General features: G+C 37.9%; 1 protein-coding gene across 1 annotated transcript in view; it reads left to right on the top strand.

Annotated features, from left to right (window-relative positions):
* Positions 1–19,664, top strand: part of COL2A1 (collagen type II alpha 1 chain) — a 48,387-nt gene extending 28,723 nt beyond the window's left edge. Inside the window, exons 27-53 of the mRNA XM_040422298.1 lie at positions 228–281; positions 1,111–1,164; positions 1,659–1,712; positions 1,826–1,879; positions 3,431–3,475; positions 3,751–3,849; positions 3,962–4,069; positions 4,601–4,654; positions 5,249–5,302; positions 6,811–6,864; positions 7,682–7,735; positions 8,173–8,280; positions 8,590–8,643; positions 9,133–9,186; positions 9,968–10,129; positions 11,857–11,964; positions 13,397–13,504; positions 14,214–14,267; positions 14,931–15,038; positions 15,945–15,998; positions 16,192–16,299; positions 16,744–16,797; positions 16,887–16,994; positions 17,101–17,389; positions 18,092–18,279; positions 18,473–18,715; positions 19,018–19,664. Of these exons, the coding sequence (XP_040278232.1) occupies positions 228–281; positions 1,111–1,164; positions 1,659–1,712; positions 1,826–1,879; positions 3,431–3,475; positions 3,751–3,849; positions 3,962–4,069; positions 4,601–4,654; positions 5,249–5,302; positions 6,811–6,864; positions 7,682–7,735; positions 8,173–8,280; positions 8,590–8,643; positions 9,133–9,186; positions 9,968–10,129; positions 11,857–11,964; positions 13,397–13,504; positions 14,214–14,267; positions 14,931–15,038; positions 15,945–15,998; positions 16,192–16,299; positions 16,744–16,797; positions 16,887–16,994; positions 17,101–17,389; positions 18,092–18,279; positions 18,473–18,715; positions 19,018–19,164 (2,631 nt within the window). The 3' untranslated portion in view covers positions 19,165–19,664. The remainder of the gene's footprint in view (positions 1–227; positions 282–1,110; positions 1,165–1,658; positions 1,713–1,825; positions 1,880–3,430; positions 3,476–3,750; positions 3,850–3,961; positions 4,070–4,600; positions 4,655–5,248; positions 5,303–6,810; positions 6,865–7,681; positions 7,736–8,172; positions 8,281–8,589; positions 8,644–9,132; positions 9,187–9,967; positions 10,130–11,856; positions 11,965–13,396; positions 13,505–14,213; positions 14,268–14,930; positions 15,039–15,944; positions 15,999–16,191; positions 16,300–16,743; positions 16,798–16,886; positions 16,995–17,100; positions 17,390–18,091; positions 18,280–18,472; positions 18,716–19,017) is intronic.
* The last annotated feature ends 604 nt before the right edge of the window (positions 19,665–20,268 follow it).

Raw genomic sequence — 20,268 nt, 5'->3', positions numbered from 1 at the left:
AACTGTGCACACCTTACAAATCTTTGCCACCCAAAATACTATGTATTCTTCCAAATTCTGCCAGTACTAATCTTCTCAGATTGTGCCCATGCCACATACACCATTCAGTTAGATTTTGCATAATAGGAGGACTTTTGGTTACCCAATGTATGGTTGTATGAATTATATTAACTTGCTTTTTACACTGTACAGCTATCCATTAATTACACCTGTTTCATTCATTATAGGGTGAAGCTGGCAAGCCTGGTGAGAAAGGACTGTTTGGTGCTCCTGGTCTAAGAGTAAGTATTTTGCCGTCTGTTCTATGTAAACATCTTGAATATATAATTTTTCATTTAGTTCTATAATTGTATGTATTTATGCTTACTTAAAGGTGTTGACTGAGATTTTAATATTGATTGCCTGTCCTCAGGATAGGTCATCAATATCTGTTCCGTGGGGTCGAACTCCCAGGACCCCCGCCGATCAGCTGTTTGAAGAGGACGCAGTACTCCAGTGGGTGCTGCAGCCTTTTCCTAGGCCAGTGAAATCACATATTTACCGGTCACATGGCCTAGGTGCAGTTCAGTCCCATTTAAGTGAATGGGCCAGGGCTTCAATACCAAGCACAGCTGCTGTACAATGTACAGCTCTGTGCTTGATATGCTGTGAGGAGGCCTCAACGCCCACCGGAGTACCATGGCCTCTTCAAACAGTTGATCAGTGGGGGTGCTGGGAATTGAACACTGATCAGATATTGATGACCTCTCCTGAAGATAGACCATGAATATTAAAATGTTGGAAAACTCCTTTAAGAGGACTGCATATCTAATCACATATCTTTTACCTCATTAGAAAGGGTGGGCAGCTGTCAGTATTTAAGTAGCATTACACAAAGCTATGATCTTCAGATTGCACAAAATATTATAATGTAAACCATTATGTGTAATTATAATTATGTTATAGTATATCAATGATTCAAACACATGCACATTTAGGCATAACCTCATACAGTATATCAATAGAGAATCTGTAAAAATGTAAGCTGGCAGAAGTTTTTAGTACTTTATAAAATATATTTTAATATTCATAAACCATTAATGCTAATCTGAAAAAAATCCTTTGTTTTAGGGTCTGCCCGGAAAAGATGGTGAAACTGGTGCTCAGGGTCCAGGTGGTCCAGCTGTAAGTAAACATTTCAGTCTAGCATAGTCTTAAAAGACATGATTTTCTTCTTGACCTCAGGTTGTCAAACTGTGATATATGTATAGTGGACACATAGCCTCCCTCTATAGGGTACTCACATTGTGCTCATGCTATACTTTTAATAGGGAGCTAAAATCACAGAATATGAATGCCGAATCCACATATTTCATATATTGTGAGAAATATGACTATATGCAAGATGAAGGAGCATGTGTCTCACAATATTCAGAGATTGCACAGATATTACCTGAGATTACACTTTCTAGAAATTAATTTTGAATTTGCTGGTCTATGACTGGATTATTGCAAATGTTAAAAAAAAACATAGCACTATATATCATTATTAAACATTGGGTACCATAGTCCACAATAAAAACATAAGACAATCAAGAACTACATATATATTGCCTACAGTATACTTAGTGTACACTTGATTCAATCACATGATACTAATGATATTGTTTCTATTGTAGGGACCTGCTGGTGAGAGAGGTGAACAAGGTCCTCCTGGTCCATCTGGCTTCCAGGTATGATGCATACATTACTAAATATTCTATGGTTTGAAATTAATGCATGCTTTCCAATAAACATTAACAGATTTATTTTAATGCTCAATGAATGTTACTTTTTAATTTACCAGGGTCTTCCAGGTTCTCCAGGTCCTCCTGGTGAAGGTGGCAAACCAGGTGATCAGGTGAGCAAAATTTGCATTTCTACAGAAATCTGTATTTTACTAAAGAGGTATTCCTAACTTGGACACTAATATCACTAGGATACACCTTTAATGTCTGATAGGTGCAGGACCAAATCCTTTCTCAAGAACGTCCCGAAGTCAAGGAAGAGCAAGCCACGCATGCACAGCACCCTCTACTCATTGCTATGGGACTCCCAAAAAAAGCCGATCTCTGGCTTGGTTATTATTGGAAGACTCAAAGTGGTGAATGGAGGGATGGCCATGTTTGCATGGCTTACTCTTCGTTCACTCATATGGAACTACTAAAAGTAGCAAAGTGCACTTGGTTGGTTATTTTTGATAGTCCCATAGCAGTGAATAGGTAGAACACCATGCCTGCTCTGTGTGCTGTTCATTTACTTAGGTGCCCGACCTTGCGAAAAGAGCGGGTCCCAGAGGTGGGATAGCGATATGCCTAAAATTGTCCCAGATAGGACAATCCCTTTAAAGAAGCCTAATTGTAGTTCCAAACTGTTAACATTGCAATGGAAACTAAATATAAAATAAAATATAATGTCCATAAAGTGAAGTATTAAAATCTGACAACTTTTATTGATGGTTATTATAAGAACCAAGTCATAATGTATCTATAAGAACCAAGTCATAAATTGGTCTTAAATTCCAGCAGCTGATCCTGTGTTCACAATTGAAAGTCATGTAATACTCTTTGTACTATGCTTGGTTAATGTCCGCTTTAGTTAAAACTTGTATTCCCCAACAAAAAAACTATTCTGGTTTGTTTTTTAAACTCTGCATTTTGATGTTTCTCTGTTATTCCTCCTACAAAATATGAATAAATTAACATCTGGATTTTAGCATTTCCCTTGTAGAAGGCTTCGGCCCCTATACAGTCAGCACTGGTTGGACAATGTCAGACTGTGCAGAGGCCCACTTCTAACTTCCAACAGAAAAGATGCACTAGAATTCTTATTTCATATAAGTACCTACTAATATATACATGCCAGGAGAGTTGAAAATAACAGCAAGTGCAATATTATGACCGTGTTCCTCAACAAAATATCACTAAGTGCAAAAGTATAGTTTTCACCCATATTAACCCTGATGTCCTTATCCCTTTCATATGTAAAGCACTATTCCACCATCAATATGTGATGACTGGCCCCTAAGAAAGTTTGACCCAAAATTTATATGTATGAGTAAAATGAGTTTCTAGATGACCTATGAAATCTATATGAAAACTATTATCGCCAAATATAACTGAAAGTGAAAAAAAAAAAAAAACATGTACTATCCTGGATGCATGATAGTACATGTGTGGATGCAGGATATTACATGTGTGGATGCAGGATATTACATGTGTGGATGCAGGATAGTGCATGTGTAAATTGTTGAAAACAATCTTCTGGCCTAAATACTCCAAATCACAGTTTAGTTTTGCTCAGCTATAATGAAGAGATTTTTCCAGTCTTTACCATGTTTACCATTTACCAATGCAGCTTCATTTTGTACTTTGCAAAAATCCTTTTTACCCTCTGTTTTTCCATTTTCTAGGGTGTTCCAGGAGAAGCTGGTACTCCCGGTCTTGTTGGTCCAAGAGTAAGACATATTACTAATTATTTGCATTAATGTTATGTTCATTCTACTTCAGCACATTATAATGACTTAAGAATTAACATAGACATACAACACATCTGCATACAGTATATATATATACACACACAGTGTATATGAACAAGTACATAGATTTGATGGCAACACATTTCCATAACCACATCTCATTTATAATTACAACCATTTCCAATAATAACTAAAATGATGATGATTTTATTTTAGAATTAAATCAGTTGATCATTGCTATCATTTCATTGTAGGGTGAACGTGGTTTCCCAGGAGAACGTGGCTCTTCAGGTCCTCAAGGTCTCCAAGGTCCTCGTGGTCTTCCCGGTACTCCTGGTACTGATGGTCCTAAGGTAGGATGAGTTTAAGATCTACTTCTATACTATTTACACATTTATGGCAGTGGGTATGTCCAACTCAACATGTTTGAGCTATTTGGTTAAGTGTCACCTATATGCCTTGTAGGGTGCTGGTGGCCCAACAGGTCCAAATGGTGCTCAAGGTCCACCTGGTCTTCAAGGTATGCCCGGTGAAAGAGGAACTTCTGGTATTCCTGGACCTAAAGGTGACAGAGTAAGTAAATAAATTTTACCCTCCATATAGTTTCATTCGAAGACATCTGACTAACATAATTCAGCAATATTCACATATGTGAACCTGCCCAGTTATAAACCAATATTAAACAAATACTGTTAATATGTTAATACTTATACATTCACAAGGATCAAACTTTCAGGCCAACATTCTACCTGTAAAAAAGCCACAGCTTCTAACGGAACATATGGCTGGTGGCAGATGAAGATTTAAGCTGAGCACGTTCGACCAGCTCAGTGAGCAGGACATAAAAAAAGAAAAAAAAAACAGCAGGTGGCGCTATACAGATAATTTCTATTGAATAGCTCACTGGCTTTACAAAATGTTTAATTACATGCAATTACAAAAGTATTTAGATCCAGGTTCTGGTTTTAAAAATGTAGAATATGCTTCATGATACAACCTGTTTAATGACAAAATAGGTTCATACAGCCATGTGCTTAGTGAATGTTTAATCGTCATATATGATGTTAGGTTTATGACTAAACTATTCTTAATCTTTACTAATAGGGTGACACTGGTGAGAAGGGTCCAGAAGGTGCTTCTGGAAAAGATGGTGGTAGAGTAAGTATAAAGTATCACTACAATCTGTTTATTATAAAAGCGCACCTACCTCAGCACTGTATACTGTACAGAGCTAATGGACTATATCATTCTCATGTCTCAAGAGTATTCTATGTATCTAAACTGTAGAGGACAACTTATTAAGAGGTAATGGCATGTTAAGTAAGTGTAGGGTCCAAGTCTGAACAGTGCATTGTACAAAAGAATTCTATTCTGCTTAAGCTCAGCGGTCAGATAATGTTGAGAGGGACAGCGCCCTACAGCTATGTACTGTAGAGCTTCAATGAAGTTTTTGTGCTCGGCTCTGGGTTGATATAGTATGCTATTACTATGTTATGTATAAAATAATGAAATATTACAGAAAACATCACAATATTAGGGTCTATTGGATAAATATACTATAGATCATTATGTTGGGTTATAGTTGACAAAACTAGGATGACCTCTTTATATATAATACACATGGATTTTTTTATGACTATAAATAGCAGTCATAAGTCTCATTGGGAGGTTCTGCATTGGTGCTAGTGTTGGAAGAAAGGTTAGAACTTTACACATGAACAACTCTAATGTTTTATTTTGCTTTATTTGCAGGGTTTGACTGGTCCAATTGGTCCACCTGGTCCTTCTGGTCCTAATGGCGAGAAGGTATGTGCTATTTTATCTGTGCATTTCCAGTTTTTCATCTTATAAAGTAAGGTACACGTTAATAACGTTCATACTATTTTAACTAAACAATATTAAAATGACACAAAATTAGATTTTTTTTTTAAAGGTATTGCCTGTGTTGGACAATTTCTTTTTGATAGATGTTCAATGATAAGATGACCAAAGGGTGTCCCAATGCTGGGATCCCCACTAATCAGCTATAATCTGTGTGAGAATCCATGAGCAAGTGTTCAGTGCAGCTCGTGCAGTCCACAGTCGAAATGATGCATTACACAGTGCCAGGTCCTCCAGAGAGAGAGAGAGAGACATAGAGAGACAGAGAGAGTGTTACATTTTTGGGAGACACCTACATTTATTCAGAATTCCTTATTAAAATATGTAAAAATTGGTTGGCAACAACAATATCAGTTTTGACTAATTTGTATTCTGTATTCTCAAAACTAACTTCTTGCAAACCATTCTAATGTCTTCAAAGTAAAAGACCAAAACTGCTCAGAAGGAATAATTTATTCTATTGCTAGCATCACATACATACATACATCTTTCCATTTCAAGGGGTTGTGCCAAGTTTGCAAGTTATCCCCTATCCACAAGCTATGGGATAACTAACTGATCACTCGGGGTCCAACTGCTGGGACCCCCACAATCCAAAGAACTAGGATTCCATTTCTCCAATCTGATGGAGTGGCAGGTCGAGTATGCACCCTGCTGCTCCATTCATTCTCTAAGGGACTGCCAGAGATAGCTGAGGACAGAGCTCAGCTATTTCCAGTGGCTTCATAGAAAATGAATAGAATAGCAGAGCACATGCTCTACCTGCCGCTCCATCAGAAGGGATCAGTGGGGGTCAAAGCAGTCAGACCCCCAGCGATCCATGGATAGGGGATAACTTGCAAACTTGGCACAACCCCTTAAATTGTAAGGGCTATGTACTATATAAAACAGGTAAAGTTGAAGACCCTTGAAGATCCATGTAGTTGATTTACTGCAAGCAAAAAGGAGGGCACACAGACCAATAATAAAGGAGTACCTAAATAGTAGTCCATATGATCAACATTAATAGACATAGAAAAAAGAGGGCTACACAAAAAGTTGCACGTTCAAGTTGGTGTGACTTTTTGTCTAGTAATCTTTTTTCTATGTCTATCCATGTGGATGACTTAGGTATGGAATTTTGTATCCCATCACAATACACCCAATTCATTAAAGATTGAAATTGATGGACATTTGTCTTATTTCAACCTAAGTAACTATGTAATATAAAAGTATATGTATCTTATCACTAGAAGTGCAGTTTGAGTCTCTTTTCCCAATATGGTTCAAAATATCCTATCCTTCTATTAAATATGAGCTTATCATACATAATATCAAAGCACCCAAAAACAGAACAAAGTCAAACAACCTATGTTATTAGTTATTTGCATTTATTACTTTTGTTGTAGACTTGGCCGGCTGAAGAAATGAATTGTTTTTTTCTTTTTCTTTAGGGAGAATCTGGTCCTCCAGGTCAATCTGGGGTTGTTGGTGCCCGTGGTGCTCCTGTAAGTACATTTTGTATATTGCATCATTAGTATTCTGATGCTTTCTTTATTGCATGCCTTAAAAGATGTCAAAGTTTATCCATACGCACAAATGTGTAATAGAGTAGCATACTTACCAATATTTAAAAAGTCAAAATCAGGACATTTAAAGGGTTTCTGTCATAAGAAATAACGTTATGTATTCGGCGCAGTGAGTGCAGCCAGCAGCAGGGTTGCGTCCTTCACTCACTGCGCCGAATACTAAACGGGCGGTGCAGGATTTACGGGACTATGAGGGGAACTCGAAAGTCAATCAAGTGTACATGGGCGTGCCAAAGGGTGAGTTGACCGAGCCTCTAGGCGCTGAAGCAACACCCTAGTTACATCGCTAATGTCAGTCAGCTACATAACGTTATTTCTCATGACAGAAACCCTTTAAGATTGGCATTGTGAGTACTTAAAATGCCTGGGAAAGCCCCCAAAATGTCTATCACTGGGAGGTGTTTACACAAGTATGTCTCTTTTGTGGTTGAACAAAATTGGGACTGTTGGCAAGAATAGAATAGTAGTATGTTTCATCTACACAGTAAATATAATCTATCACACATCAGTTGACCTCACAAAACATCGATTGATTATTATTATTAGATTGGGGTCAGATTTTTGGGCTTTATTAACAATTAGCATTTGCCCAGTTATCTCATATGATTAGTCATTTGTATTAGAAAACAGGCTAACTATAAAATGGTTTAGTGTGGAATTATTACTCTAATACGTTACTTGTATTTTCTGCATTTGAAAGACTGAAAGACTCATAACACATTTGTCTCTTATATAGGGTGATCGTGGTGAGACTGGTCCACCTGGTCCTGCTGGTTTCGCTGGCCCACCTGTAAGTACAATACTTAAAAACATTTATTACATATATTTTGACCAATTCTATATGCAAGAAATTATAAATCCATTTGGAAATTCAGTACTAGTGACCGTTATTGGGGAAAGTCAAGCCAGTATCCTTATCTATTAATTCTAGTAGATTTATTGGATTTGGATGTTGGATTTGTTTGGATGGCATAAGTAGCCTTTGTGACCATCGGTATATTCACATAATAAGATGGCGTGGGAAATGTATTGATTATGGAGTACAGTGACCTAACTAATATAATTAATATAATTAAATCGCTTGGTGTAAAATTCAAGATGGTCCCCTTGGGATATCTACACATTGTATTCATATTTTTAATGATTAGTTGTAGGTTTTGAAGGATAATCTGACATCTTTTGTCTTTCTACTGTATATTCTGAGATGCTTTCTCCTTTGTGTTGCAGGGTGCTGATGGCCAACCTGGTATCAAGGGTGAGCAGGGAACATCTGGCCAGAAGGGTGATGCTGGTGCTCCTGGTCCACAAGGTTCATCTGGTGCTCCTGGTCCACAGGTTTGTGATAAGAGAAAATAAATCATTAATATCAAAAACATGCTACATATAGGCATATTGTATCTGTGAATGAAAAGTAATCACTATTACACGCATACATATCCTTAAAAACATACCACAAGTTTTAACGATTTGGATACTCATGTCCAATTACTAGAAGTAAAAATTTCACATCCATTCTTATATAGACTGGGCTTTATATGCATCTACAAGCATTCTTATCTATTGAATTATACTAGGTAGAAGATTGATGGAACCAATATAATACAATAATACATTGTAACATGGCCAATATTTTTGTCATTCTAGGGTCCAACTGGTGTAAATGGTCCTAAAGGAGCACGTGGTGCCCAAGGTCCCGCTGTAAGTACATTTCATCTCTCTAATGACTATACTAAACTATTTATAGTCCAGACCAGGAGTCACCTTTTTTAACATCACTGCAATAAGAAATGCTGTAGTATACATTCCTAATAGTGAGTATTGCAGGGAAGGTTAGATATGGTGCTCCACAAGGTTATACTTGAGGAACACCAACAAAGTACCTTCAAAGCAATAGTGCAATAGTTCAGTGAGCTAGATTTTGTTGATCTATGGCTTTATGTTTTATTGCTGTAAATTTGCAAAAGAGATGATATGGTAGTGTGACTTAAGACTACCATAGTTACATAATAATGAAAATAATAATAGTTATGATGTCACATGTTGGGTAAATGGGACAAGGTAATGGATAAGATAGATATTCTTCAGGGCTGGGATGAACAGAATTTCCTGGTATCATATAATCCAAGTGAATACAAGTAAGGCTGTAGAGATTGGTTGTAATTTTGAATCATGTTTTCTTCTTTTTAGGGTGCTACTGGATTCCCAGGTGCTGCAGGCAGAGTTGGTCCCCCTGGCGGCAATGTAAGAAACTTGCATTTAGTTACTTGTCTTATGACTTATACAACAGTATGTATATAGATGATGTACTCCAAACATAATACAGGTTTGTTGCGTGACATATACACTGACTTTGTTTTAAACCTACCACTATTGAATTTGAATAAAATAATTGTTTCTTTTGTTCTCTAAATCACTTCAGTCTCAACTCCTATATGTAATTGGGTGGTATAATCATATAGTTTTCTAAAAAGATACCATTTAGTTAAAGCGGTTATCCCATGATTAATAGGTATAAAAAATGAAAACCAGTCATCATATAGTACATGACAATCTCTTTCTAACAAAGCTAAAACCAGCCCTGTACCTCACATGGCTCTAGAGATCCCCCAATTCATTGCTCTGCCTGATTTTCCTCAGGAGGACAGCTCTGGGGGCGTGTAATTTTTGCTGCTGCTCTCCATGTAACTGTCACAGCTTCTAAAAGTAGATATGGCTGGTGGCAGTTGAAAAATGGAACTGAGCTTGTGTGTCAACCCCAGTGAGGTGGACAGAGGAACAAGAAAAAGAACAAACAGCAGGTGGCGTTATACAGATGGATGTTACTGAATAACTCAGTGGCTATAGTAATTTTTTAATTACATGCAATCACAACAGTATTCAGAGCCAGTTGCTGGTTTTAATGTAGAATGTTTTTCATGGGACAACCCCTTTAACTTACTGAAACACTGGCTATGTATCCAAAAGACATTCTAGTGCTAGAAATATGTAGATCTATTTTCTAACAGCTAAATATATTTCATAGGGAAACCCTGGTCCACCTGGTCCACCTGGAGCTTCTGGAAAAGATGGACCCAAGGGAACTCGTGGGGATGGTGGTCCTCCTGGCCGTTCTGGTGATCCAGGTCTTCAGGGTCCTGCTGGTCCTCCTGGTGAGAAGGGAGAGCCTGGTGAAGATGGTCCTTCTGTGAGTATATACATATATATTTGAAAATAAGTCAATTAAATGTTAGGTCAAACTGAGCATTTGGTCTTATGTGAAGCCAATTATTGTTCTGATGTCTAATATGTTTAGGGAAGTTAGGCTTCTTTCACATTGCCAGCAGGAGTTCTGGCAGGCTGTTCCGGCAGAGAGCAGCCTGCTGGATCTCTCTGGATCTGGCATTGCTGGATGTTATCGGAATGCCCAGTGGCCCCATTGACTATAATGAGGTCTGGCAGAGATCCGGCAGCTACTCAGCAAATAAGCTGCGATTCGACTGGACAAATACCTATGTACATATGATCTGGAAGAGCTTGGGCAGGCTGTTCTCTGCCAGAACAGCCTGCTAGAACTCCAGCCAGCAGTGTGAAACAGGACTTATACAGGCAGAATCTATGAACACAATTCTGTTATTATAATTAGTGATATCAATGATGATCAGAAGTAGTGGGCCTAGTAATGCTCTTATCCAAACCTTGAAAGGAACCCATGAGGTTGAAAATGCAGTCAAATCTGCAAGCACCATATTAAAATAAGCAGTGCAGGTTGATATACAGTTTATGAGAAAAAATTTAATAGAACTCCCTCAGTTAATGATTTGGAGTAGGGATGAGCAAATCGATTTGTACAAATCAATTTGATCAAACTAATGTAAGGTTGTATTAGACCTGCAGATTAGCAGGCGATTGTTGGGGAGAGAAGAGTTCCTTCCCGGCAATTGCCTGCTCATTAATGGAGAAGCTGTTATCACATGCAGCGATCTCCTTCACAGTATAGGGAGGAGCGATCACTAGTATGCCGGCAGCAGATCATGATTAGACAGCACGATCTGCTGCTGGCAAACAATAATTTTTAAACCTGTTGAAAGAATCTACGAGCGGCAGTATTACACTGTCAGATCATCGTTAACGAGCGCTGATGATCTGGCAGACTATGTGCCTGTATAATATAGGCTTTAAACTAGTGAGGGAGCATCCCCATAGCTCTACACACTCCTTCTGCCGGCAGCATAAGATGGCCCTTTATCTCCCACTGCCTTGAAAATCTTCCACATGCACTGTTACAGCAAGTATCGGCACATGATGATGATGATATGCTTATAAATCCTCATCAACGAATTTCCATGTGCCGCTAAGTGAATGTTAGCAGTACATGCACAATTGCTGAGTCGTTTTTGCAGGCACATCATCTGCACCTGCGACGATACTCACAGTAACGGAGCATGCGCAAGATTATCAAGGCCGTGCAAGATGTAAAGCCATGTGAATCTGCAGGCACAGGGTAGAATCGTCTGTAGAGGGACAGTTCTTCAAACAAAGAGACTTCAATCAGATTAACTAATTGATTCACTCATCCATAATTTGAAGCCTTACTTGTATGAGCATGCATATAGAAAGCTGTGATTTCCTGCCTACGACCACCCACCGGACTGCTAAGCCCAGAATAAGCAGATATTTGAATAAATAAAATATTAGTTATAAGTTATACAGAATATTTCAAAAATGCTCCTCCTGCTCTATAACATGCTGCTGGCAGATTGGACTATGTTTTTTAATGTGATGGGGTCTCTTGAAGATCAAACAACCCTGTATTGTCAAATGTGCTGTTTTTTACCAGTGTAAATTGTGTTAGTGAGGTGCCGGTAGCTAACTGAATTAATAAAATTTTATTTTTTTTAAAAATGTAGTTATAAAAATTATTCTTCTTTTTAGGGTCCTGATGGTCCTCCAGGTCCTAATGGTTTGGCTGGACAGCGTGGTATTGTTGGATTGCCTGGTCAGCGTGGTGAGAGAGGATTCCCTGGTCTTCCTGGACCCTCTGTAAGTATACATTTTACGAAGTGCTGCAATATATTGTAGGACTAATGTATTCTACTGTACCCGGTAAAGACACTTCAGAGTGTTATACAACTTTTCTTTATACTGCCAGTCTAGCTTCTTTTTACCGTGTAGTATAAAAATACTGCATTATATAGGACTATATACTGTCACTTATTTGCCACCTCAGCTCCCCTCACATGTCTGCTTTGGCAAATAATTGTATTATCCATGAAGTAACAATTTGGAAACATCTTTTCTTGTAGTTCTGCTTTTTGCTGTTTCGCTTTATTCCTACTAGAAAGATATGACTACATACTATGACAACTGGGTCTTACAATTTCTCTTGTCAAGAGGGTGTGTCCCATACAGTCTAATATTGGCCGCACTGATAGGACAGTGTCTGACTGTGCGGGAACACATCCCCAATTTGTAACACCTAGGTGTCAATTTAATCATTCATTGCTAGAATAACAGAGGAATGGCACAACATTGAGTTGAAAAGATGCTCCAGAATTGTTATGCCATGAAAAAATAGAATTATCTTTTTAGAAAAGACATATCAAGAAAGACAATAGGTTCCCTTTACATAAGAATATAATATAGGAATAAAAGAAAATTAGCAAAATCACACAAACTTCCAAACATTGCTATCCGAGACATTTGCTGTTGGTTTATACTATATAATTTCATATTGCTGTATCATTATTCACTCACTGAGACAGTTTCAATCTGGCACATCTTTAGATTGTCAAGTTTAGGTGTATACCTCATATTTGTTGGGTTACTTTGCGCCAAAATTTTGAATCACAATTTTGGTATGCATTGGCACATCATGAACCATGTCCTTTCTGACAAGCCATGCCCCTTTCCCAATAAGTTACACCTTTTATCAGATGAGGCAAAAAATGGTGCGAGGCATGTCGAACTTTTTGGGTGCAACTTGCGCCAGAATTTTGACAAATTTTTATTAGGAAATCCACAATTCTATATTAACTATTCTTCATTTATGTGCACATTATAAAATACTAACCTATATGATGTGCTAAAAACTTTGAACAGTATAGCCCTGCTGTCTCAGTTAAGGTTATTCATAACCAAACCTTTATAGATTTCATGGAGTCACTGGAATAAGGCCAACCATAGTCAACTGAAACACTGTTCCTAATCTAAACTGATAAAATCTACTGTTATTAACTTAAGTGTTTGACATATTACTATACATGTGAAGATGCATAACATTAATATGAATGGCTTATTAGACATTCATAGATTCGCAGAACACATACATTATTTTGACAATGGATAGCTTTCACCCAACATCAAATGGCAACTTTGTAAAATATTGACACATGTTAAGTAGTAAATTTACTATATAGGCTTGTGTTGGCTTCTATTCTGCATAAGCTCACGTAGTTCATTAAATGTTCTTTAGGGTGAGCCTGGAAAACAAGGAAACGCTGGAGGTTCTGGTGACCGTGGACCCCCTGGCCCTGTTGGCCCACCTGGTTTGACTGGACCTTCTGGAGAGCCTGGACGTGAAGTATGACCGTAATTTTGACTCTAAATAACAGTTATAAATCTATTATGACAAATAGTAGGGGGTTAGGCTGATAATATAAATTCAGCAATGATATACAATTGATATACAATTCTGTAACAGATATATGGTTTGATCATTTTTGGATAAGTGATGCACAAAAACCACAACCACTTTTTTCACTTGGTGTGGAATCTAAATGATTGGCAGGTTTACCTGCTCAGGCTGGCAAACATACATACAAATTCTAAATAATTCTGGCTAACTGAACATATATTCAAGTACATCTCTTCATCTGCCTACCTAACACTGTGACGTGGAGATCTAGTCATTTGGACTAAACCTGCCAATACATTTTCAATAGCTGTTTGGCCAACAGCTTCTCTTCCTGACTCCGCCATACACATAGATGATCAATTTAGACAAGCGTGCATTTCTTCTCAGTGGCAAGAGAGAAGAACTGCCAGACACATATAGAGGTGACTTATCTCCAGCCAGGACAAAAGGATCAGGTGTTGAAATTTTGCTTATCTGCTCCTTCTTTCCCCCAACATCCTTTGTTGGGGGATAGGCGGGATGCCTCCATACACTTTAAATAGTAGGCTGGCCTTAAGCGGGAGTAAATTAAAATAACATAATAGTTTGGAAACCTATAAAACTGATATACATAAAAATAAAAAACACTGAACGCAAAACTATCATTTTTCTTTAGGGTAACCCTGGATCTGATGGTCCTCCTGGCCGTGATGGTGCTGCTGGCGTGAAGGTAAGATTTAGAAGTCTTCGGCTTTATTACACAGCAGTTCCTTCATTGTAAGATTATAGCCAGTATGGTTCAACTTGCATCACTTACTTTCCACTCTGATTTAGTTGACATTTATGATAAATGCTGCTGTATACTATACATACATACTATGTTCCCAATAGACCACTTTGTATCTCACATTTTGTATATTTGCATTGGTTTTAAAATGATAGTATTCCAAACTTTAAACTTTAGCAACATTTTCATACCTAGTAAATATTTCTACACATTAGTATTCATCACATAATGTAGTAACATAGTAACAGTTTATAAGGCTGAAAAAAGACATCCATCCATCCAGTTCAGCCTGTTATCCTGCCAGTTGATCCAGAGGAAGGCAAAAAAACCCTGTGAGGTAGAAGCCAATTTTCCTCACTTTAGGGGAAAAAATTCCTTCCCGACTCCAATCAGGCAATCAGAATAACTCCCTGGATCAACAACTCTAGTAGCTATATCCTGTAATATTATTACACTCAATAAATACATCCAGGCCCATTTTGAACTCTCTTAGTGAACTCCCCATCACCACCTCCTCAGGCAGAGAGCTCCATAGTCTCACTGCTCTTACCGTAGTAATCTAATATAATGTTCTATAATGCGAAACCATTTTCATTATCCCTACAGGGTGACCGTGGTGAGACTGGCCCTCTTGGTGCTCCTGGTGCTCCTGGTTCCCCTGGTGCTCCTGGCCCAGTCGGCCCAACAGGAAAACAAGGAGACAGAGGAGAATCTGTAAGTATTGATTTCAAATGGCAAAATGAATATGGGTTTTCTTTCTCAGAATAACATGTTATATACTTAGCAGATCATATCAGGAGTACAGCAGTGCTAGTCAATTGCACATATTGAGTTAGGGATAGGATAGATAAACTGTAGATCCTTTAAAGCTACCTTCCAGTTCAAAAAAATAAATTCACACTGACTGAGGAAGAAACAGAACACTTACCTAGTGACCTTTTTTTGCTGCAGATTCGCCAATTAGCAAGCTACTCTTCTGCCATCCAATCTGCACAGTGTGCATTTGGTAGTCCAAGACAATTTATTCTGCCCTCAGATTAGCAAGCAGGGCTGAAAAGCACTGTGACCATCTTGATTGTCAGAAGAGAAACTAGGGAATTTGTAGATCTGCAATTGAAAAGATAAATAGGAGGGCCATGTGTTGCGTTTGTCCTCTAGTTAATGTTATTCTCCCCCCCCCCCCCCCTGAATGGTGGGTTGCTTTAATGATTGAATGATGTGCAGAACACTTTGGAGAGTATTTTTACACCTACTTCCAATTTAGTTAGTCCACCTTAAACTCATATTGCACTGTTAATAGAAGGGTGGTCATGCACTTTTTCCTAAATTAATACTGAAATGTACATGCTACCATCATTATGGTCCATTACTCAACACTACCTCCTCTATTATTTCTGTTGAGAAAATATATAAGGCAAAAATGAATAATGCAAGAGAAACAAAATGAATAATATAATCCAAATCTCATATACTTCATATACTTCTGCCAAACCACACAAAACCATAGCTACTTTGACTAAAATCAATGAAGATTTCAATAATTATATACATCCTCCACATAGGATGAGTTATCATTAGAATACCTTTTATTTATATACATATATGTGTTTTGATTTCTAGGGTCCTCAAGGTCCTTTGGGTCCATCTGGTCCTGCAGGTGCTCGCGGTCTAGCTGTAAGTACAATTATTTGTCAAAAATCATATAGGAAATTACATGTATTATAAGCACAGCAAGAAAATAAAATATCTAACATTTTGAGCAAAAATAGCAAAAGGTGTTTTCCTAAATATGAATACATTACAATTTTGGACCCCTTTTGTTAAGTTACTTTTATTGATGATTTTCTAACACTGTTCTCTATTGTAGGGTCCTCAAGGGCCACGTGGTGACAAGGGAGAGGCTGGTGAATCTGGAGAGAGAGGACAGAAGGGACACAGAGGATTCACTGGTCTTCAGGGTCTGCCCGGACCTCCAGTAAGTAGGACAGAGAGAAATATTTACATGTCAGTGGTAGTCACATATGTGCTTACACAAACTAGGATATCAGTTCAGTAAGTCTTTAGACTGCTGAAGATATCTGGAATGACAAAACCCCATTACAAATATATTGTCATGCCATAGAAAACTAACAATACCCATATTAATGTAATACATGCAATGTCACACTTCTATAATGTAGTAATAATTGAACTAAAATTTGCCTCAAAATTTAAATAAAACACATTGAAATACTGATTAGTAACAGACTACAAAGCACCCCATTGGTAAGTACAGTATATGCTGTTACTAATCTTTGACAGATAGCAGATCTTTGGTAATGAATATCTGATGCATGGGCATATCTTGAACTGGGATCATAATTATGACTATCAATATGATATTTAATATTACATTTTTCTTTCCTTTCTTTACTTTTAGGGTACTTCTGGTGATCAAGGTGCTACTGGTCCTGCTGGCCCCGGTGGTCCAAGAGTAAGTTTTGAATGTATATTAAAAAATATATATTAGGGGAATGGTCCAAGTGAATATCACTTAATTTGTTTTATTTTTAACCTATTTAGGGTCCTCCTGGCCCTGTTGGTCCTTCTGGAAAAGATGGCTCTAATGGTATCCCTGGTCCAATTGGTCCTCCTGGTCCACGTGGTCGTGGTGGTGAAACTGGTCCTGCTGTAAGCATATATAGAATTTTATGTTTTTGTGAACTATATACAACTACCTGTAGTTGTTTTAAGTTTGATAGTGATAATTTCCCCTCTCTTGTGCTGATGTTCATAGGGTCCTCCTGGTCAACCTGGTCCACCTGGTCCTCCTGGTCCTCCCGGCCCTGGCATTGACATGTCAGCATTTGCTGGCCTATCTCAACCTGAGAAGGGACCTGATCCTATGCGTTACATGCGTGCTGACCAGGCCTCTAGCAATCTCCGCCAACATGATGTTGAGGTCGATGCCACTCTTAAATCATTGAACAACCAAATCGAGAGCATTCGTAGCCCAGATGGAAGCAAGAAGAACCCAGCTCGTACTTGCCGTGACCTGAAACTGTGCCACCCTGACTGGAAGAGCGGTATGTATAAAAATAATCTCTTCTGACTCTTCAAGTTTAGTTTTATTATATATCCCTTCTCTTTGTATGTTGATGATGCATTCTAACCAGTCTTTTCTAATTCTTTTTGTAACACTTCCACCCGCACACATATAAAACATTCCTTTCTAGAGGTCCCCATACACATTAAATTATTATATTGGCCAAACTTGCTGTTTTGGGCTAGAGTGGCTGACAATCTAAAGTCTCTCTCTTTTCTGAAGATGATATTGGGGAGAAAATGATCTGGCATGTTGAATTTCAATGCTCAAATATGTATGTGTATGTGAATGTCAGCAGAAATCAGAATTTCCCCTGACAGCTATTGAAAGTGTATGGGCACCTTAAGGGACTTATTTGCTTTTCAGAGGCTGTTCAGTTAGGTTTCTGGCAAGAGATAAGATTTGATACTACCCAAGACACAAGGGAGCAATCAGGTTCATAGTGTTCTGTGACATTACAAAATCCCTTTCACCTGCCTTCATTATATTATGCCCCAAACAGAGTATACTATAAAATTGAGAAGGATGTAATGACTTGGGCAGTTGCCTGTTGTACCCTTAAGGTAAATTCAGCTGGGTTGTTAACTTAGATCAAACTCAGTGAGAAATAATTGCTGCCAAAATATTGTCAAAAGCCACAAAAGAGAAACCTCTCTTTAAATATCATGATCATTCTTTTCAGGTGACTACTGGATTGACCCCAACCAGGGTTGCACTGTAGATGCCATTAAAGTCTTCTGTAACATGGAAACTGGAGAAACATGTGTATACCCCAACCCAAGCAGGATTCCCAAGAAGAACTGGTGGACAAGCAAGAGCAAGGACAAGAAGCACATCTGGTTTGGAGAGACCGTCAATGGTGGCTTCCAAGTAAGTACTTTTTGCATAATCATATCATCATAAACATACCAAATTCACAAAAAAATGTATTATCTAAATGTTTTCTTATGTGCAACATGTCAGCTGCAATAGTTGTTTTCACTATATTAATGTTAAGTTCTACCTTAGTTCTTATAATTCGATTGCCCACCAACTTACATTTATTTTGTGTTTGCAACTGCAGTTCAGCTATGGTGATGACAGCTCTGCACCCAATACTGCCAGCATTCAGATGACCTTCCTGCGCCTGCTCTCCACTGATGCATCACAGAATATAACCTACCACTGCAAGAACAGCATTGCTTTCATGGATGAGGCTTCAGGCAACCTGAAAAAGGCTCTCCTTCTCCAGGGATCCAATGACGTTGAGATCAGGGCTGAGGGCAACAGCAGATTTACATACAGTGCCTTGGAAGATGGCTGCAAGGTAAATAAAACATTTAGAATCACTTCAAATCTAGTATAAACCCTAAAATTGATATAAATGTATAATAAGCAAAACCAAAATATATCTTCTAGCCATAGAAAATAGAAGCTATATTTCTCTTTATTATAGAATATATGATATATTTGGTAGAGGTAGGGACCTCCTCTTGGAGTAATGTCAAAGAAATTGCTGGAGTACCTTTCAGCATCTGAGTAGATTGAGTCTTTTAGAATATTATGTAAATTGTTTAAATTGATATATATTTCCTCATTCAATAACCTAAACTTTTTATTTTATTTCAGAAACACACTGGCAAATGGAGCAAGACAGTTATAGAATACAGGACACAGAAAACTTCCCGCCTGCCCATCGTAGACATTGCACCTATGGATATTGGTGGAGCTGATCAGGAATTTGGCGTTGACATTGGGCCAGTTTGCTTCTTGTAAAAACCAAAAAAGTAAATAAAAAAATAAATAAAAACCCTAAGGACCTGAGTACTTTCCAATCACTTTTAGGACTTCTGCACTGAATGGCTGAACCGACCCCAAATTTCCATTCATCCACGCGCTTACATTTTGGACATTTTATCTTCTATTGCAAGGCCAGAACTGGGCAGACTGCGGAATAAAATCATGGTATTATTTATTTATTGTCTTCCTGTAAGACCTATGGGTCAGGTGAAGGTGTGACACTAACTGGCATGATTGAAGGCCCCCTCCTAAACGATGTACAAAGTGCAGTTTAAAGCAACCCTCCCCCCTCACAGTGTATTCCAGCAGAAGTACTGTGTGTCATTGAATGAAATGGTGCTATTGTTGTAAAAAAGTTTGTATTTTGTAACATCAACTGATATAAAAATAACTTTTTTGGAAAGTACAAGTTGATCTGAGCTTTGTTCTTTTTACTTTTTTTTTTATTATACTGTAGATAGCAAAACAAAAAAAGTTCCAGGATTTGAAGTTCGCCTGCCCTTTGTTTCCAATATGAAATGAAGGAAGTTTAGGTCAAAATCTAAAACTTCCCAGGTTTAAGCTACCTCACACTAACTAAACAACTATAAAGACACAAGTTTAATCTTGAAGCTGAACTAAACACACAGTAGATGCTACAGGCATGGATGGAGAGATCATGGCTTGTTACAGCAAGATAAGGTGCTTCCCTTATGCTTCGGGGGTTCACTATTTAGTAGAAGACTAAGAGATGGATCAAAGATCACGAATCATGAGGAATCAGTGGAATAGAAAATAGTGACTTAAATGTTGCTATTTTATGGTGAAATGTGGACAATGCCAAAGTTTAGCAGCTAGTCAATAAAATCAGTATTGTAGTGGGCAAGTGGATGATTTATACTATTTAGGTCAAAGCCATTCAAAATTATATCTTTGTTGTTTCCCAATTATGTATGTACATTGTTGATTCCTGAATTTGTATCCTAAAAAAGTATTTCAGAATTTAAGGGACAAACAGGTAGACATTTTTGGCCAGATGGGTTTGGGGGAGGGGGAGGAAGAGCAAGACCGAAACGGATTAAAATAAGAATATGTACTATT

Source organism: Bufo bufo, chromosome 3 (assembly GCF_905171765.1).
Source record: "Bufo bufo chromosome 3, aBufBuf1.1, whole genome shotgun sequence".
In the NCBI taxonomy this organism is placed as follows: Eukaryota; Metazoa; Chordata; class Amphibia; order Anura; family Bufonidae; genus Bufo; species Bufo bufo.
This window is presented reverse-complemented; position numbering and strand designations above follow the sequence as displayed.